The sequence below is a fragment of the Corythoichthys intestinalis genome, chromosome 15 (genome assembly GCF_030265065.1).
Source record: "Corythoichthys intestinalis isolate RoL2023-P3 chromosome 15, ASM3026506v1, whole genome shotgun sequence".
Classification (NCBI taxonomy): Eukaryota; Metazoa; Chordata; class Actinopteri; order Syngnathiformes; family Syngnathidae; genus Corythoichthys; species Corythoichthys intestinalis.
In genome coordinates this window covers 49,339,541-49,357,018 of record NC_080409.1, presented here as the reverse complement: position 1 = coordinate 49,357,018, position 17,478 = coordinate 49,339,541, and the positions used below count along the sequence as shown (strand labels likewise).

The 17,478-nt window shown below is 39.3% G+C and overlaps 1 protein-coding gene across 2 annotated transcripts in view; it reads left to right on the top strand.

Annotated features, from left to right (window-relative positions):
* The window catches only part of LOC130930729 (latent-transforming growth factor beta-binding protein 2-like), a 309,203-nt gene that overhangs the window by 190,951 nt on the left and 100,774 nt on the right, over positions 1-17,478 (top strand). Inside the window, exons 12-19 of one of the 2 annotated variants that reach the window (XM_057858789.1) lie at positions 4,471-4,767; positions 9,559-9,578; positions 9,657-9,693; positions 10,101-10,157; positions 10,650-10,778; positions 12,875-13,003; positions 15,730-15,849; positions 15,917-16,036. In XM_057858789.1, the coding sequence (XP_057714772.1) occupies positions 4,471-4,767; positions 9,559-9,578; positions 9,657-9,693; positions 10,101-10,157; positions 10,650-10,778; positions 12,875-13,003; positions 15,730-15,849; positions 15,917-16,036 (909 nt within the window). Of the gene's footprint in view, positions 1-4,470; positions 4,768-9,558; positions 9,579-9,656; positions 9,694-10,097; positions 10,158-10,649; positions 10,779-12,874; positions 13,004-15,729; positions 15,850-15,916; positions 16,037-17,478 lie in introns of both variants that reach the window. The other variant, XM_057858788.1, reaches the window with a different exon arrangement.

The window sequence follows — 17,478 nt, the reverse complement described above, 5'->3', positions numbered from 1 at the left end:
AAAAAAAAAAATCAACCACTCCGTTTCTTCCCCACATTGCTTCTCACGATTTTTCTAATTGATGAGAGAAGGATTTTAACGCTTGAGCCAATTAAAAAATGGCTTCAAAGCCTGCCAAAATTCACTCTACTCATTTTGCGCTGCCTTTTAGCACTATATATGGATAAAACGTCATTATAGATTGAACGCGACAATGTGTGAGTGGGTCATGCAGCGCATGCGTTAAGTACGTTAATTAACGTGATTAATTAAAAAAATAAAAAAAAAAAAAAAAAAAGAATTACCGCCGTTAACGCGATAAATTTCATGGCTCTACTTTAAGCCAAAACTAAAGACTCTAAATGAGTGTAAGACATTTTGTCTGTAACGTTAAATACAATTAGAATACGATTTAATTAAAAAATATATATATATTAAAAAAAGGCAGGTCCGATATTTTTTTGCCGATTCCGATACTTTGAAAATGACGTGATCGGACCCGATCGATCGGCATCCCGATCAATCGGGACATCTTTACTTACAGTGGCTGCTGCTGGCGGGAAAAAAACTTCTAATATCCCTCGTCTTTGAAGGGGGCGGGGGAGGTGGCATGTTGTATTTCTATCAGGCCGTGAATGGGTGTGGGGGAGGTCAAGTCAACAGCCAGTTAAACGTGCGTATTAGGGGAAAAAATGGACTGACACATTCAGCGAGTGGAAAGGGGTCAGTGTAAGTCTGAACATAATAAAAGTACTGTAATCCACTTAATAATGGTGGTATCAATTCTATCCTTACAACATATAGGAAGACAATCCAAATTACCTATATAACTGAAGTCATTATATAATGCAAATAAGGTTGCTTAAAAGTTGGTGGAGATAATTTGAGCATCCTGAAAAGTTGCATGTGTTATGTCCCTACCGTCCCTATGCAAACCTACGCCCTTGTGCAAACACACAGTATCATTCCATCTGGAGTTGTACTTACAGAATACATATTTGTTCAGTTGCTGTTGTTTGTACGAAATAAAATGCTACATGTAATCGCACGCTATGGTTGCCAGTGTTTTTGAAAGACATTTTAAAGAAAAACAAATTGAGTCAGTCAGTCAGCACCCTCTTGTCTGCCAGCTGTGCAAATGAGTTCAGAATAACCGAAATGTGTTTGAAATGGAAAAAGACCAAAAGTAAAAGTTGTCATATTTTGGAGGCTGCACAAAAGTGGGAGTCAGTTTTTGGGTTATCGCTTATGTCCACGGAGAGAAATCCCACTCACAGACAAAACTCAGAAACAGAAATAAATAGTTTGGCCAAAAGAAACATGGGGAACTGTCAGACATTTTTATACAAATCTGATATTCAAAGTTCAAGGGGAAAATGGGACGATTTTAATAGACTTGCCGGTGATTAATTGGGATTGTCATAGATCAAATATCATAAACCTCCATGGTGCTGCTTTGGCCAAGACTGACAAATAGCCTCTGATCCATTCAATCCTGGTTTTTGTATGGACTGACTAAGGCTATCTTAATGTACAAATCCAAATTTTCGTGTTTTTCGGACTCGAGTGAGGCATTAACTTGAAGGTCTGAACGGGAAAAGTCGCATTTAAAGTGGACCATTTCAAATCCGATCTAGGTCACTTTCGTATGTGGTTAAAATCCGATCAGGGCCACTTTTTTCCTGAATGTAACTGCGGTCTGAACTGTCAATTCCCCCAAATTGGAATTCATGCAGCAATTACGTCAACAAAGGGCGAGAGAGACATGGCGCTACGGTAGCGATGGTGCTATGCATTAGCGTTAGCGCCTCGCTTGAACTCGGCTTTTAGTGAAGAGGCGCGCTTTACAACAGTCATTAAAAAAGACAATGACGGGTGTGTGGGGGGGGGGGGGTAAATCTAAGAATGGGCAGGTTTCTTAATGCGCGGGTTCTTTCTGTGCTCTTAAGATTAGCCAGTTTGCGGGAATCCCGCCAGCCAGGCCGCCGGAACCGCACTAGCGCAATATCCAACGACCAGGCCAAAAGGCCAAACTCTGCACGTTCACCTTATTTTTGACCTTTAAAGCTAGAAAAAGGCTTCGAAAGTTGACAAGTTATTCCAAGTCGACAGCAAGGCAAAAACAGCAAACAGACCCAGACGAAGAGGAAGGCTGGTTCCAGGTTCACATTGTCACAAATCAACAAAAGATTTCTGAGAAAAATGGCCACGATTAGTTAAACATTCAGTCTTTTAAAGGCTCCGGTGAGGCGGGCTGTGGTCCGGAAGAAGGGTGTATTTGGATGTTGTTTAGGGTTATTGTCTTGTGGATTGGGCAAGAGGGTTTGGGCGTTACAGAGCAACAAAAGTTGAGGATTTCGCCAGCCTCAACGCCACGAGAGTGCTGAGTGGCAACTTCTCAGTCGCGGGTTCCTCCGTTATCAGATGTTCCTTGTGTAAGGAGAGGATGTCCTTTAAATTGTTCTGGACTGTCCATTGTTGGTTACCAGAAGAGCTGATAGTAGGATTTGGTGGTCCAGATGTGGGCTTGTAGATTTCTTGGCCATCCCATGCTTGTCTCGCTCCGTTAGCTGCATGGCACGCATTGGACTTCCGTCGTCAGCAGACATCCTGTAATTGTTATGGCCCTTATCTGCCCTTTGTCTTAGTGCTGCAATTTCCAATCACTCCAACTCCACTCATACTTCAGATATATTCTGCTTGTCTTCTTATACAATGATTTAAATGCTATTTATTTTATATTGGGTGTGTTAGAATAATACAAACAGTCAAACAGTAAAAATGGGAAAGCTTACTATTCCCTTCACTATCAATCCATATAAACTTTGAATATAAGCCAAAACGGGAATGGATTGACAAATATGGGTCCATTTTACCAACGGCAAGTACCAAACCTATGTGCTTAATATGCTTCAAGACAGTTGCTCTGATAAAAAGTTAAAATGTGAAACACCATTATGTTAAAGAGCACAGCTCATTTGAAGAGAAGTTTCCTCCTAAATCAGAATTGAGAAGGCAAGAAATAAACAGGCTGAAGCAGTCATATCAAGAGTCAAGGAAGGTTATTGTTAAATCTATGACACAGCAAAACGTGTTGGCCAAACATAAGAAGCCGTTCTCTGATGCAGAAATAATAAAAGAGTGTATGACTGAAGTGATAGCAGCAATGTTTGAAGGAAAAGAAAAGGAGGAAATGACAACAAATATCAAACAAATCTCTCTCAGATTCTTTTTTGTTGTTGTTTTTTTTGGCCAGCAGTGTTTTACAGTTAAAAAATGTACTGTCAAGAGTTATTGTTTGCACCTTAATGACAGATTTTGTCAATTATTTAGTGTACATGTGTAAACATTGTATTTTCATTTTTTTTCCTATAGTATTTCTATTTGAAGTCAAGAAAATGTTTTGTTAATTTATTTTTATTTAATCAGAATGTGCACTGTATTTTTGTTTGGTCAAAAGAAAACCACCTTTACGACCTTCGACCTGCCTTGTACTTGACTGACATTAATAAATGGACCTATGCTTGTATGAAAAAAAATAATTGTGGACCTTCAAGATTTGTATTTGACGACCCGTGCCCTAGAATGATGTTGAGCCAGCATATGTAGTCATTTGTTTGGATGCTTCTGCGCATGTGGGTCAGTTTGCTCAGCGCACATTGGACTGCGGGTTAGTGCGAATCCGTACTACCTTTACGGGCTCAAAGGAAAAAGGCCATCTGAACGGGCACACTAAAAAAACAGATATGACAAAAAAAAATCGGAATTGTGCAATAAGACCTGCTGTATGAACCTGGCTTAAGTGTTAGAGTCATGTTCTGAACAGAGCACTAAGGACTATTCCTTCTGACCAGGTAACAGTATCTTCCTGACCATTTTTCAAACTTCTGTGATGTGGCTGCGAATCATTTCAAGCCCAATTTTCATCTACGCTCTCATCAGTCGATTCCTTGTAACATCCATGTTTCCCTCCTTCAACCATATTTAGCTGTCATTACGTCCATTAATTTTCCAGAACCTTTTGGCACAGGGTTGACGCTCTCAGGTCAAATAGGGATCACTTTGCTTCTTGCTTGTAATGGATTCGCCATTTCTGAGGTTTGCTAGTTTCCTAGTCTCTGTCCAGCTAGCAATTAGCAGTAAGGGGTCAGTGAGTACTACATGAAACTCTAGACTATTTGGGTATGCAAATATGCCAATGTCTTTCAGAATTTGTCGGTAGTCCCCATTGAGTCCTTTGTCTACTACTTCCAAAAAGCTGCTCACAGTTACACAGATGGCCTTTGAAGAGGAAATATGAGTCATAATTACACATTGGAAGTCTATTGTGGTAGTGAGGATAATGCTGTACATTACTGAAGTAGCGTGGTAGTCAAAACCACACAAATTGAGACAGAGTCAAGACTAAGACTGAATAGGCGTCCTTGTCTCAATTTTGTTCTTAATTGCTTGATGACGTTAATGTTGGTTGCTGTTGTTTTCAACCTTCAGATCATTTCAAGGAGATCTGCCCGGCCGGTCATGGATACACCTACTCCCGATCTGATGTGCAGATTTCTCTGCGGCAGCTCGGGGAAGATGATCTTCAAAGTACTGGATTGTCTTGGGAAGAGCAGAACCCTACATATCCTCAACTGCCATCGTCCCAGCCTCAGGATCCCAACTACCCACAGACTCCTCAAATCCCCCAATGGCCTGAATACCCGGAGTCACCACAGCAACCTGTCACTCCACAGCAGCCCCCTCATTCCTTTATCCCAGACAGAGAAACACCTCAACAGCCTGAAGGTGAGCAGAAAATGTTTGGTACTGTTAGGAAATAATAACAGTTATGTTGGGGTTCAAAAAAAAAAACTTATAGTATAAACATGAGAAGGCAGCAGAGTGATTCAATATGAGTTTCTTTCTTCTTCTTCTCGTGAATCCAAACATCAACAGAACGTTTTGATCTCACCAAATAAATGGAACATGTGTGGCTCCCTTCTCTGGGCCAATAAATCCCAAGCATTTCTCACTGATGACACATGGTCGAATTCATCAGGGCTTATATCATAAATGACTGGGATTGACTTTTTGTAGTTGCAAGATTTTGCTCAATACACAGAGATGATTCTGTAAACATGTATACATTATAATATTTCCGTATTTGACATACTGCATTTAACATTCGTGTCACTGAATTTCCCTCCAGTTACTTTTTTTTTAACTTGTTCTGTTCTTCTGCTTGACAAGGAGAATGGGAATCTGAGTGTCCTATCAGTCTAAAATGTTTTAATGTATTGCATCAGAGTAGGATATACATCCATTGTGATGATTATTCATTGTGTTTCATTCATTAGGAGAAAGCAGTGAACAGGAAAGGGTTATGGGAGGGGGGACAGAAAATTAATTAGAAAAGCAGAGAGAGACAGAAAAGAAGAATAAACTAGGGCTGTCAAACGATTAAAATTTTTAATCGAGTTAATCACAGCTTAAAAATTAATTAATCGTAATTAATGGCAATTAATCGCAATTCAAACCATCTCTAAAATATGCCTTATTTTTCTGTAAATTATTGTTGGAATGGAAAGATAAGACAAGATGGATATGTACATTCAACATACTATACATACGTACTGTATTTGTTTATTATATCAATAAATCCACAAGACGGCATTAACATTAACATTCTTTCTGTGAAAGGGATCCACGGATAGAAAGACTTGTAATTCTGAAAAGATAGATGTGAGTACAAGTTATAGTAATTTTGATAGTTTGTATATTGTGACTAAATATTGCCATCTAGTGTATTTGTTGAGCTACACTTAATGTTTGAATAGAGTATTATTTTGCATAGCTATTTTGATTGGGAACGCTAGACCTCTTTGCATTGTGCGCTTTTCTTTATGTGAACATTATTTTATTTTCGAGAGATAGGAATATTATTTTTTGTTGTGCTTTCACTAAGTGATACTGTAGCGACTTAAATGTTCTTAACTGTCCAAATGCATGATGGGAATTTGAGCAACCATGAGTCACAGTGGTTGCTGCAAATGGTATATCTTCTCTGCGTTGAGTACAATACATGGTGTTTAGAAAAAGATCATCTCCAGTTATTCTTCCCCATGTCGCTTGCCACAATAGTTGTAACAGTTGTGGAAGAGATGCCTAACCATTAAATAGCGCGGCTCCAATAAATGCCTGCGTTACCAATTCACCCTTCTTGGGAATTGACGGTGCTATAGACTGACGATTTATCTTGGCTCGTTGTCGTCGGTTGGCTCGGTTCGTCCGATTTCCTCCTGAGGAAGACGGCGGCGTACATATAAACACCGAGAGGCGTTGCGTGGCTTTTTGTGGGTACATTTATTAACAAAACAAAAGCATGTGGGGGACGCAACACTTTAGCCTGCGCTAACTGCGCACTTTCTCTACTCTCTCGCTCGACCACTTTCTTCCTCACTGCTCAATCTGACAATGCCGGTCACATTTAAAATAACAGCGGCACCCGCGTCCACTCCACTTGCTTGTCTCTGCCCTTAGGTCTCAATATACTTCAAACGGCGCCATTGTAGTCTGTTTGCGGCAATGCTTGAGTGGGTCGTTCTGCGCATGCGTTCATTTTGTTAAATATTTTAACGTGATTAATTTTATGAAATAATTACTGCCCGTTAACGCGTTAATTTTGACAGCCCTAGAATAAACAACAACAAGAAATACATTCAACGCCTACACTAATTATGAATCTAGCAGCACTATCGTGAGCATTTGTATTTCTGGTTGACACCATGTGGGGGCTCTGATGATCGAGAAGAAAACGGAGGGAGAGTCCGAAAGAGATGTGATTAGGTGGAGTGGAGGGTACACCAATCGGCAATGTGAGGTGTAGAACCCTGTATTGTGTAAGTCCCTTGTAAGTGTGGATATGTTGACATCCTATTCTATGCTGCCTGATCGCTAGTCCTGGCACCTATAATTTCTCTCCTTGAGTGTGTCTAATTGCACCAGTCATGCGTGAATCCCATCAGACGTGTGATAGTCCTGCAGACAAGTGGAAAAGTTGCGCAGGGGCCGCCCCAGCCAGTCAGGGGGGTGAGCCGGCAAAGCCCGTCCCCCTTTCCACAGCCCCAGCAAGAGGGACCATTCCCCTGGGACCCAAGGTGGTCCCTCGGACCATCTGCACCCCCATTAACTGGCCTTCAGGAAAGGGATGAGGGGACGTGCCAACCAGCCACTGCCGCCACCCCCCAACCGACACGGCGCACAACGGGACCCCCACAGCCTACTAGACCCGGGGCAGAACAGGTTCCCCATCCGGGGTGGGTGACACCCCGGGTCAAGACCCTGTCCACCGGTGCCCGACCAGCAACCTCCAAATCCTAACCCTAAGGAGGATGCCCGCGCAGAAAAGAGAGGGGGGAGGCGGAAGCAGGAGAATGCCGAGAAGCCAAGAACAAACTCAGATAAAAGCTTGAAAAAAATAATGAATTAGTTCAAAAGTGCAACTCTTTAGCTTTCACAAACACTAAAAGAAATGAATAAAAAAAACATTATTGTGGTGGTCAGTAAATGTTACTTTTATAGAGCAAGTGCAGGGAAATAAATATAGAGTCACTCCATTCTGAGAAAAAAATATATAGAATTATGAGAAACAAACAAAGAAATAACCAAAAAAACACATCTCTAGTATTTAGTTGCACCACCTCTGGCTTTTATGACAGCTTGCAGTCGCTGAGGCATGGACTTGATGAGTATTCTTCATCATCTCCCATCATCTTCAGCCATCTCCCAGTGCCTTTCCCTGACATGCAGCGCCATATCATCAAGGACTGAAGGAATTTAGATGTTTTCTTCAGATCTTTGTAAATCTCACTGGAACGGCACCAAACAAAAGTTCCAGCATCCTTGTCCAATGCAGATTCTTGACTCATCACTTAAACAACCTTCATCCAGTCATTCACAGTCCATGATTGCCTCTCCTTAGCCCATTGCGGTCTTGTTCTTTTCTGTTAAAATGTCAATGGTGGTTTCCTTTTAGCTTTCCTGGATGAAAATCCCATTTCCTTTAGGCGATTTTGCACAGTTCTGTCACATACCTTGACTCCAGCTTCCTCCCATTTCTTCATTTGTCTTGTTGTACATCTTCTGTTCTGAAGACATATGGCCTTTGGTTGTTTGTCATGACGTTTGGATGTCTTCCTCGCTTAGTACGCTAACTTGAACAACCTTGTCATGCTGTTTGTACTTGGTCCAGATCTTTGATACAGCTGACTGTGAACAGCCCACATCGTTGGCAACCATACGTGTAGCGTTACTTTCTTCAGGAAGTTTGATAATCCTCTCCTTGGTCTCAAGAGACATTTCTCTTGTTGAAGCAACGATTCTTGTGAATCCACTTGGTCCAGCAGCCCTCCAAGGTGTGATAACTGCACTGTTTTAACTGCTGACTAACTAGCAGATTTAATCTGAGGAAGGGGCCCAATTACGGAAAGGAAATTGACTTGGTGTGTCTGTATTTTCTACTCAAATTGGAGCGATTCCATTCTTCAGAATGGAATGATTCTATATTTATTTCCCTGCCTACAATATTGCCCTGGCCTACAATACAAAAAGTATTTTAAAGCAATGAAAATGTAATAAAAGACTTAATAAAAAACACAAATAGTAAGTACTCGTCGCTTTTAACCGATGAGCACGTGTTGGACGTCTCGCCGCGTAGAAGGAATTGCAGGAACCCGGTAGTATTCGTTGAGTGACAGTGACAATCTACGACTAAGTCATCACATGGAGCATCCATTGCACGCTTAAAATATGGCGCCCTCCGTAGGTCAAAACATGTACTAAATGTTATAGATTTTTAAATCAATGGCAATATTTTTATTTGTTTCTAATCATTTATTTTTGTAAAAGAGAACAATTTTGGCTTGAGAGAGCATAAATCATTAAGTCTGAAGTTCCCTTTAATATCTATATACCATATTGGCCCGAATATAAGACGGCCCTGATTATAAGACGACCCCCTCTTTTTCAAGACTCAAGTTTGAAAAAAGACTTTTTGAACACCAAATTAATTTTTATACAGAAAATAATTACGGTACATCAGAAACAAATGATTATAAAAATATATTTGAGAGAAAAAGCATGTTATTTTGCCTCATTCAAATCTTAATATCTGAACATTTAAATATGTAAACTCTAGTGCAATCACATTCGTAAATGAATGGTTTCTGTTTTTTTAAACGTAAAAAAACCAATCTATTGTGATAAAACAACAATATTGAAATAACTGCATTAACCATCAAAGTGAAGTCTAACTAACTGTAGTCTTGAAACAAATCTGAATAAGGAAAAACATTGCAATAAAATAATGCAAACTGGTTAAACTTGAGAGTAGCTGAGATCTGTCATGACAGAACATCGCTTCAATGATATCTGGCGCCATCTAGCGTCGTGAATGGGTATAATATCTAGACCACGAATATAAGACGACCCCCTCTTTTTCAGTGTTATTTCAATGCAAAAATCACCGTCTTATATTCGGGCCAATACGGTATTTTTATTAAAGCTACTGATTAACCTCTTTTTGTCATCTTTTCCCAGATGTGGAAATTCCAAGACTGGTAAGTTGAAGTTCTTTCTACATGTGCTAACATGGAAATCATCCTATCAGGTGGTCTAAATGTGTGTTATTTTTCTAGCCAGCTGTTGTGACTGACTCACCATTGAAATATCCAGGTATTATTTGCCAAGTTTTTTTTCCAGAACCTCTTCTTACTTACTGTAATTTGTCATCTTAACATCTAATTGTTTTATTTCCTAATATCAAAGACCAAATATAATTTATTGTCATTTCAATCTAGTGATGTATTTTTGTATGTTTTCATCTAAAGCAGTATTGCCAATTACCGACTTTGCATGGTCTGCTCCTGTGCCAGTGAAAACACTGACTTTCCAACGGTGACTGTACTAATTCAGCTATTGTTGTATTTTTAACATGGAGAAAGTATAGCTTGTTGGCCTTTCCAAGTTGCCTGTTGAGTGACAGTTTAGGCAGGAGATTTTTTAAGGAGCATGTTAGTGGTTGTATCCTTTTATACGAGGTCCAAAAACATCATAGCTAACATTATTCTTCCTCCTAGAAGTTGATCCAGACCCACCAGCCAAGTCTGATCCAAAGGAAACAGCTCACACCGACTCAGGTAAGACAAGCATTATGAAACATATGCTTTCCGTTTTGATAAATATACAGTCGCTTTTGTCAATTTTCTTTTCCAAAATGTTACAGTAAATTAAAAGGTTTATTTGTTCTGCTTGTCATTATACGTCGCTGGCATGGATAGGAACAAAGACAGTTGTTATTAAATTGAAAACATTTTTCTTCCTGGTTAAACTTAGTGACCCAGTTTTTGTATGTACTTTACCACTTTCCCACGTCAACACAAGTGTCAGGCTCTACTTGTTTCTTCGTGATGTTTGTAAGCGGTCCACACTTGAGCTCTATACAATGTTGTTAAATCTGTCTTCCCATCCAATACTGTCACCCAATAAAACAGCAAGATGGCTCTAACAGAAAAGCATGTGTCGAGGAATTTTTTTTAACACTTTACACAGAATTTACCATAACTGTAACTTAGCTATGTTGTCTATTTGTTGAGAGCACATTACACATCTTTTATGACTTTCTCTTTTAGTGGGTGTTGACAAGTGTGCTACCACCCCCTCCATTTGTGGCCATGGGAAATGTGTTCCTGTGCAGACTGGCTATACCTGCCAGTGTGAACCAGGATTCAAACTCAGTGCTCTACAGACCAATTGCATAGGTAAGCAACTGGGAGACAAATTGTGATGTATGAATGACTTGCGAACCCTTGCCTAGGTACCAGTAGCGGATGCTGGTCTTTCCGCGGCACCTGCTGCTCGGTAGGGAAAGAAACTCGAGTGCCAGAAGTCTCCAAACACAAGCAGCTACAGTCGAAAAAAAAACCCACCAGAAATGAGCTCGATTTTTCGCTAGTCGTTTTTAACAAAGCAAGTGGCGCTTGCAAGTAGGGTTGTTCCGATCATGTTATTTTGCTCCCGATCCGATCCCGATCGTTTTAGTTTGAGTATCTGCCGATCCCGATATTTCCTGATCCGATTGCTTTTTTTGCTCCCGATTCAATTCCAATCATTCCCGATAATTTTTCTCGATCATATACATTTTGGCAATGCATTAAGAAAAAAAAGAATAAAACTCGGACGAATATATACATTCAACATACAGTACATAAGTACTGTATTTGTTTATTATGACAATAATTCCTCCTGATGGCATTTACATTATTAACATTCTTTCTGTGAGAGGGATCCACGGATAGAAAGACTGGTAATTCTTAAAGGATAAATGTGAGTTTGTATATTGTGACTAAATATTGCCATCTAGTGTATTTGTTGAGCTTTCAGTAAATGATACTGTAGCCATTTAACTTCTGCCCAAATGCATGATGGGAAAAGCAACCATGACTGTCCGCAGTGGTACCAATTGATATATCTTCTCTGCGTTGGGAAATAATATAGGGTGTTAAGACAAAGATCAATTACTACCTTTCTTCCCCACATTGTTTCCCACGATATTTCTAATCGTAGGGAGAGGGATTGTAAGGCTTTTGCCACTTAAAAAAAGGCTCGAAAGGCTGCCAAAAGTCACTCTACTCATTTTACGCTGCCTTTTAGCTCTATATATAGGTAAGACGACGACGCCATTACAGATTGAATGCAACAATGTGTGAGTGGGTTGTGCAGAGCATGCGTTAATTGCATTAAATATTTTAACGTGATAAATTTTTTTAAAAATTAATTACCGCCGTTAATGGGATAAATTTGATAACCCTACCTTAAGCCTAAACTAAAGACTGGATGAGTGTAACATGTCTGTAACGTTGAATACAATTAGAAAACGATTTAATTAAAAATATATATATTAAAAAAAGGCATGTCGGATATTTTTTTGCCGATTCCGATGCTTTGAAAATGACGTGATCGGATCGATCGGGACATCTCTACTTGCAAGTTTCCGGTTCAACTCAGAACAACAGAAGGATAATTGAAAAATGCCTCCAAGAGCGCAGAATACTAAGCGAATACTCAGAGAAGTAAAAAAAGAACCCTAGAGTGTCTGCTAGAGACTTAAAGAAATCACTGGCACAGTCCAATATCTCTGTGCACACATCAAGTATATTTAAAACTATTACCTAGAATGGTGTTCATGGGAGGACTCCACGGAAGAAGCCACTGCTGTCTTAAAAAAAACATTGTTGCTCGTTCAATGTTCGCAAAAAGGCACTTGGACACTACACAGAAGTTTTTTGCTAAATATTTTGTGGCCTGAAAAAGTTGAATTTTTTGGGAGTAACACAGAACGCCATGTGTGGAGGAAAAATGGAACAGCTCACCAACATCAACACCTAATCCCCACCGTGAAGCATGGTGGTGGGCGCATCATGATTTGGGGCTGTTTTGCTGCCTCGGGGCCTGGACAACTTGCAATCATTAATGGAGGAATGAATTCAAAAGTTTATCAGGATATTTTGCAGGAAATGTTAAATGTTGATATTAAATGTGATGGTCACTTATTTATTTTTCCCCCTTCTGTCATTGTTTTCTTCCTATCCTCATTAAAATATGAGAACCTATAAATGTTTGGGTGGTTTTAGTTAAAGCAGACGCTGTTTTTTCATCTGTGTGATTTTGACAAAGATCAGATCACATTTGATGGTGATTTTATGCAGAAATGTGTGAATTTCCAAAAGGTTCAGATATTTTTTGGGGAGCATTTTGGGATAAGTTGAGCTTCCCTTGCAGTCTTGGACCAATCGCCTCTGCCAGGTATATATTGTTAATCTTTTGTATTGTAAGTCTTTTCCCTCTCCTTATACAGATGTGAATGAGTGTGAGGATGATCCGTGCGAGGGAAAGGGCAGTTGTACCAACAGTTATGGCTCCTACAATTGTCAGTGCTTCAGCGGCTACAGCCAGGTGATCACTCAGAACAGGAAGTTCTGTCAAGGTAAGCGCACAAAACACCATTCTCTCATTTGATATAGATCAGTGATTAACGTTGTACAGCAAGTACCAAACCAAAGAATACTTGGCTCTCAACTCATTGGGTAACATTGACGGTGCTGGATGCTGCCGGTACTCCAGTTTTAAATGAATTGGATGTCTATTGATGTCATGCACTGGACTGGATTGTAATTAGTCACCGTGATGAGATTGACTTGTTTTTTGTGCATACCTCATACACCCATTACTTCTATTCTCTTAAAGGCGTCACTTATATTTATAGATATGACGGTATATAACTCTACATAATAGATCCGTACCGCCCAGTGACCACAGCCAATAACAATTGCAATTTCAGCCCATTTTGGAAGTGTTTGTTGGTGACTCATGGGGGGGAGCGATACTTAAATACATTCTGGCCTGTCATGTTGCCTTCCGAGTTGTGTTTGTTCGGTTCTTGGTCTACTTTTCGTCAATGAATACTCAAAAGGTTTTCGTCAAGTTTCAGGCGACAATACTCAAAATGTTTTCGTCTGTAAGCATTCAAAGGGTTTAGTCCAAAATTTAACTTGAAAAAAAAAAAAACTTTCTATCCAAGGGTGTAGGTTTGGTCCCAACATTGGTAGGGACGGTATAACTAAGCTTGAGAACGATAAACCGATACGACCGGATATCCGGTTTTACAGGAGAGAGATAAAGCTGTATCGATAGTAAAGTTACCATTCGACAGTAATTAGCCATTAAATATTCAATGAACCGATAGTAGAGATAGAATTCGGCTATCGCGAGCGCAAGAATCGGCTTCTAATGCCTAGTTCAATGCAATGCTTAATTTGATAATAATTTAGCTTTTACCTCACATGCTGCGCTTGTGTCATTCACCACACAGCGCACTTAGATTGTGACCGCCGTCGTGGTTGCCTCAACTTCCCATTCATTTTGGCAGAACCGCTAGTAGTCGCCGTCATTACCCGATCGTCACGGGCGTGTCATAACAACGCGAAAGCTAACAAAACCACTGTAACGCACGCTCCGTAGCGTTTTCTTCACAGCCCAAAACGAAACTAGTAGTGGCAACGAAGCACCATGCTAAAACAATGGACAGTTTGCGCACCGCGCCAGCGACGTGCAGCGATTGATTTTCAACGCACTCCGGAAAACAAAAGTCGGACTTTGAAGTGACGAAGGCAGCCAGATCTGTTCGCATGGGACAGAGCTAGTGTGAAGCGGTACAGAGATCGTGAGTTTTAAACCCTAAAAAATAACCCACTATAATGGTGGAAAGGGCGGCATATTGTTTCCACAAAACGCAGTCTACTTAAACATGAACATGTGGATCAGTTGATCTTCCTCAAGAAAAATCTGCCCTTCAAAAAAGGTAGAGATCGTGATGAGGAATTAAAAAATGTGGAAGCACAGGCATAAGTGAATGACTTTGCTGTGTAGGTTAAAGTAATGATTATAGACCTGTCTGTCTAAAATGCCATGTTTTTATTCCCCCAGTTATACCAGTGGTAAAGCATTATTTATTATTTATTTATGATAACACTAGCAGGTTTAAATTTTTTCTAGAGCTGCTGCATATAATTAATATTTTTTGCTTGTAAGATGTTTCCGTTGAAAGTTTGCACTTAAATTACTTACCTATTGTGTTGAAAACACCAGGAAATACAGTAATTAAATTACTGCACTTTATTTTTGTCTCTCACTGGAGTTTTATTTTATTATCAGTCCCATCCAACAAAATGACGGTCACATAGTAAGCTTTATTTTTTTTCATAAAAAAAATAAAACATAACATTGGTATGAAATTTTGTTGTTTAATTTAATCATTAATACTGTACGAACACACACAACAAATGTTTACTATCGTATCGTTTTCACTCTGTATTGTTCTTAAACTGTATCGAATCATATCAAATCGCTCGCCCTTAAAAATGTATCGTTTTTTAATCGAATCGTAACCTGTGTATCTAGATACACATCGAATCGACTTCATGCCAGAGATTCCCAACCCTAGATATAACGGCAAAACCCGCCTGTACACTTTTTGCTGGGGACGGGACATTAATAACAACAAAGAGATTGAGTGAACGTGGGTCAGGAATACATTTCTCACGAATATGAACCTCATTCATTGATAGGCTAAATGATCAATGCAAAATAAATCTGTATTGACTTACTGTATACTAACTTATATAATTTCAAAAATCATCAAGAAGTTAAGACTTTAATATAAACCATGCAAATTTTTTTTTGACCCTGTGTTTTTTTAAAAAAAATTTTTTTACCCTGCCTCTTAAAAGAATCGGAATCTAGAATCGTCCAGAACCGGAACTGAAAAGTGGAATCGTAATCGGAACCAGAATCATTCAATTTCAAACGATGCCTAACCCTGGTAGTAAGTGAGTTAACCACCAGTCATCAGTGACGGTTAGGGTGTGTGCGTAGGACATGTCACATGAGTGACACATCCCAAACACTGCTACGATGTAGGCTATTTACATGTAGAATAAGAAAATGTCACACATTGTGAACTTACGTTGGAAACTATGGCAAAATCTCGTTGTCGTCTCATAAAATGAAAACAGGCATTCATCTCATTATGTTTTAGTCTCACAAGACGTTTTTAGCCCGTTATCGTCTCGACATCGCCCTGAAAAAATTGTTCGTCGACCAAATATTGTCATTATCGTCATCGTTGACGAAAACAACAATGCTTCCTTGCAGACGTTAATGAGTGCAGCATGCCCAACAAGTGCCAGAATGGCCACTGTGTCAACACAGAGGGATCTTACACCTGTGAATGTGACAATGGCTTTGCCGAATCCTGGCGAGGCCTATGTGAAGGTGAGACCTTCAAAAATGTACATCTATTTTGTTTTGACAACAGCTAAACCTTCATTTCATTGCACAGATATAGATGAATGCCAAGACCCCACTACATGTCCAAGTGGTGGCTGTGTCAATACTGTGGGCTCCTTTCTGTGCCAGATCTGCAGCCCTGGCTTCAAGCCCATCAGCAATAGATGTGTAGGTAAGGTCACGTAGCCGATGATCCGCAACATTTTTGCAGTTAAAACAATAACTGTTTTGAATACATAATCATAAACTATATAAAACACATAGAAAAGCTTTTCGAGATCACTGTCATGTTAGTATTTCCTGAGACGGCCGAATTGGAAATCATTGATTTCATCCAACTGTTGAAAAGCGTCCTGCATTAGGTTACATTTAAGCTGCACTTCCCAAATGCAATTGCCAGACCTTGCTGAGTTGACACGGCAACTAGCTCCAGACATAATGAGCTGCCTACAGTCTGCATTCCGGCACCATTTGAGTTTCCTAGGCTTGACTGAATTGTGGCTTATTTTTGTTCAAAACGACACTAACTCATGTGTTAAAATGGATATGAAATTAGTAGGGATGTCACAATTATCGTGTTAACGGGCGGTAATTCAATTTTTTTAATGAATCACGTTAAAATATTTGATGCAATTAACGCACATACCCCGCTCAAACAGATTAAAATGACAGCACAGTGCAATGTCCACTTGTTACTTGTGTTTTTTGGAGTTTTGTCGCCCTCTGCTGGCGCTTGGGTGCGACTGATTTTATGGGCTTCAGCACCCATGAGCATTGTGTAATTATGGACATCAACAATGGCGGGTTACTAGTTTATATTTTGATTGAAAATTTTACAAATTTTATTAAAACGAAAACATTAAGAGGGGTTTTAATATAAAATTTCTATAACTTGTACTAACATTTACAAGTCTTTCTATCCATGGATCGCTTTAACAGAATGTTAATGATGTTAATGCCATCTTGTTGATTTATTGTTATAATAAACAAATACAGTACTTATGTACCGTATGTTGAATGTATATATCCATCTTGTGTCTTATCTTTCCATTCCAACAATAATTTACGGAAAAATGTGTCATATTTTATAGATGGTTTGAATTGCGATTAATTACGATTAATTAATTTTTAAGCTGTAATTAACTCGATTAAAAATGTTAATCGTTTGACAGCCCTAGAAATTAGTACTGCAACGATTAAACGAGTAATTCGATTAGAAAAAAAGCTTACAATCAAATTTTGCTGCTTCGAGTATTCGTTTGAATGGCGTTGTAAAGGTTTGTTTTGAAAGTGTTTGCATTTAGTTTTATTGATTTGGGTGGATACACTGCCCTTTAGTGGTCTCCCTGTTAAGACCAACATAAGGTAATGTTTGTAAGGACAATGTTTTTTTTATGCATTCTCAATTTAATATGTATTTATACAGTATACAGTGGGTAAAATAAGTATTTAGTCAACCACTAATTGTGCAGGTTCTCCCACTTGAAAATATTAGAAAGGCCTATAATTGTCAACATGGGTAAACCTCAACCACGAGAGACAGAATGTGGGGAGAAAAAAAAACAGAAAATCACATTGTTTGATTTTTAATGAATTTATTTGCAAATCATGGTG